The sequence below is a fragment of the Seriola dumerili genome, unplaced genomic scaffold (assembly GCF_002260705.1).
Source record: "Seriola dumerili isolate Sdu_G_001 unplaced genomic scaffold, Sdu_1.0 BDQW01000068.1, whole genome shotgun sequence".
NCBI lineage: Eukaryota > Metazoa > Chordata > Actinopteri > Carangiformes > Carangidae > Seriola > Seriola dumerili.
This window is the reverse complement of record NW_019174323.1, coordinates 6634959-6637797: the sequence shown is the minus strand read 5'-3', so window position 1 is coordinate 6637797 and position 2839 is coordinate 6634959. Positions and strand designations below refer to the sequence as shown.

Here is a 2839-nt window from a genome sequence, read left to right as displayed (position 1 = left end):
GCGGCACTTGTGAAGTGTTTATTGCAAACGAATATCTTTTTAAGAGAAGGTGGCTCTTTACAAACACACGCGGGTCTTTGTTGTTTGGGTTTGATACTGTCGCGCAGAAAGTTCAGCAAGTTCAGACATGATGCCGATCACTGCGTAACAGCACATGAATTATAATTTATTCTGTTTTATATTAAATTGTCACAACCCGTATTTATTGGTCATCAGGGTGCTGATAAAAGGGAGCTATTTCAGACGTAGTTTTGTAAAAATGTGATAATGATCTATTAGTGACAGATATTTAAGTTTGCATTAAAAAACTAATATTTGCTATTCATGCATGGACGCTCTGGTATAACTGGAGTTCAAGTTGTACCTTGTAGTTTCGATGACTGTATCTCAAAACCGGAGAACAAAGACGAAACATTATATATATATATATATATTTTTTTTTTGACCTCCAGTAATTTTGTCAAATGTATGAAAACAAATATTCTCATTGCTCTACTATGTGTTAAACATGTGTTTTTGCTGGCTTGTTTAAATAGTGAATTTGAAGATAAGGACTTTGCCNTTTTTTTGAATCCATAAACGATCAGGACAAATGTTCATTATGGTGACCTCCAGTAATTTTGTCAAATGTATGAAAACAAATATTCTCATTGCTCTACTATGTGTTAAACATGTGTTTTTGCTGGCTTGTTTAAATAGTGAATTTGAAGATAAGGACTTTGCCGCAGTCAGGATAAACTCCGGTGCGTATTTACGCACGGGTAATGACAGATGTAAACCACTAATGTTCCTTAATGTGAATATGCCTGAAAAATAACGTAAAGCTCAGCAGTGCAGTTAAAAGCAGTATCGATGCTCATGAATATGGAGGTTGGGTCAATACAAGTGGGCTGTTGCGGGACAGAAAAGAGAGGTGTGACCCTCCCAAAACTTTTCTTCAGTGGGCTACCTGTGGAGGCTCCGGGCGCTGCGCATAAATACTCCTCCCTCTGAGGATGAGCTCAGTCCTGAGGGAGACGCACACAGACGAAATTAGGTTTTGGGAATCTGGTTAGGGCGGATTATGAACGCTTTTGGACACCAACCATCTAACCAGCAGACCAGCCCTATTCAGCACCACAGCGCTCAGGAGCTCCTGGACATGGCCGTGTACTGCGACAACTACGGTGTGTACCAACAGAACCTCCACCACCATCATCCTCAGAGGCCGCCCACGCACCCCTCTAGCTACGGCCTCGGAGAGTACACGTCTCCGTCCGCGAACCCTTACTTATGGCTGAACGGACCCAGCATAAACTCCTCTCCTTATCTCCCCGGGAACAACAGCACGTCCTACATTCAGTCTGGATACGGGTCGAACCAGAGGCAGTTTTTACCACCTCCCACCGGGTTCGGTGGGGCAGACCTGGGGTGGCTGTCCATATCCAGCCAGCAGGAACTCTTCAAGATGGTCAGACCACCTTACTCATACTCAGCACTGATAGCGATGGCCATACAGAACGCCCAAGACAAAAAGTTGACTCTGAGTCAGATCTATCAGTATGTGGCTGACAACTTTCCTTTCTACAAGAAGAGCAAAGCTGGATGGCAGAATTCAATCCGTCACAATTTATCGCTGAACGACTGTTTCAAAAAAGTGGCCCGGGACGAGGATGACCCCGGTGAGTCTGGATTATTTTGACTAAATTAAGTATTGTTGTGTGGAGATGTTTTCATTGTCGTGGTGTTGATGCTGCTAGTGTTTTGATTAAACTCTTAAAATGAATGAAACCTCTTGAAACAACTAAATCTCCTCAGCTCATTGTCAGTTTGAGTACTTTTTAGAGGAAATTAAATTATAAAGATGAAAACCCACATTAACAGAAAAAATAAAGCTCCAAATCTGTCCCCCATATATTTAACCCTGGGTTTTGTTGCTCGTCCAGGTAAAGGAAACTACTGGACACTGGACCCCAACTGTGAGAAGATGTTCGACAACGGCAACTTCAGGCGGAAGAGAAAAAGGAGAGCTGACTTAAGCGGAGCTGACAATCCCCCTCTCCCCGTAAAGTCAGAAGACGGCCCACACAAGCTCTCCGACACCGCCAGCCTGTTGAGTTCCTCCCCGCCCAGTCTGCACGGATCCCCGGCCTCCACGGAACCCAAGTCGTCTTCGCCGCCTCCCTCCGCGGAGCACAGCCCATGTTTCAGCAGCTTCGTGTCCAGCGTGAACTCGCTGCTGTCGGGCAGCGGCAGCACCGAAGGCTCCCGGGGCGGGGAGCGGGACTACGGCTCCGGGCACCTGGGGGGATTGTCTCAGACCAGAGAGGGCATGTCTGGACTGGGCTCCTACTCGCCCACTTTAATCTCTCCTCTGAACTCTGACAACAACAGAATTAATTATTACACATCAGTACAGAGCCTCTCCAACCATTTCAGTGTTAATAACCTAATATACAACCGGGAAGGAACAGAGGTGTAGACTGTCTGTCTGTATCAGTGCTGGGCTGTTTACAGAAAAATAAGTAATTTATCACTCATTGTTAGCCTTTACATTTCATATGTAGCCTACTGTTATTACTTATTACTCATTTACTGGTTTGGTAGGCCTATCTGTAAAACCACCACTGGGATTAAACTGGTGTCTTTCACAATAATCCTTCCAAACAGTGAAAAAATATATTTCGGTGTATTAGAAAAGGAATATAAACTGCCACTGCTCCATTATGGTTTGTTCACACTAGTGCAACAATGTAGCCTCTCCTTGAACTGATGGACTGACTTATTTTTTTCCGTACCTATTGTAGCTGTTCGGTTGGGCCGACTCTGTCTTAAACGAAGAAGAAAACACATATGTACA

At 44.4% G+C, this 2839-nt stretch overlaps 1 protein-coding gene across 1 annotated transcript; it reads left to right on the top strand.

Annotated features, from left to right (window-relative positions):
* The first annotated feature begins 1063 nt into the window (after positions 1 to 1063).
* Positions 1064 to 2593, top strand: foxi2 (forkhead box I2). The gene is made up of 2 exons (XM_022743421.1): positions 1064 to 1661; positions 1926 to 2593. The coding sequence occupies exons 1-2, from the start codon at positions 1064 to 1066 to the stop codon at positions 2459 to 2461; spliced, it is 1134 nt and encodes a 377-aa protein (XP_022599142.1). The 3' UTR covers positions 2462 to 2593.
* Positions 2594 to 2839: the final 246 nt, after the last annotated feature.

Bases quoted from the DNA above. Each gene is read 5' to 3' on its own strand.
- foxi2 (XM_022743421.1), top strand. From the start codon at position 1,064: ATGAACGCTTTTGGACACCAACCATCTAACCAGCAGACCAGCCCTATT. The intron at 1,662-1,925 runs GTGAGTCTGGAT...TTGCTCGTCCAG, and splicing joins CCGGGACGAGGATGACCCCG to GTAAAGGAAACTACTGGACA.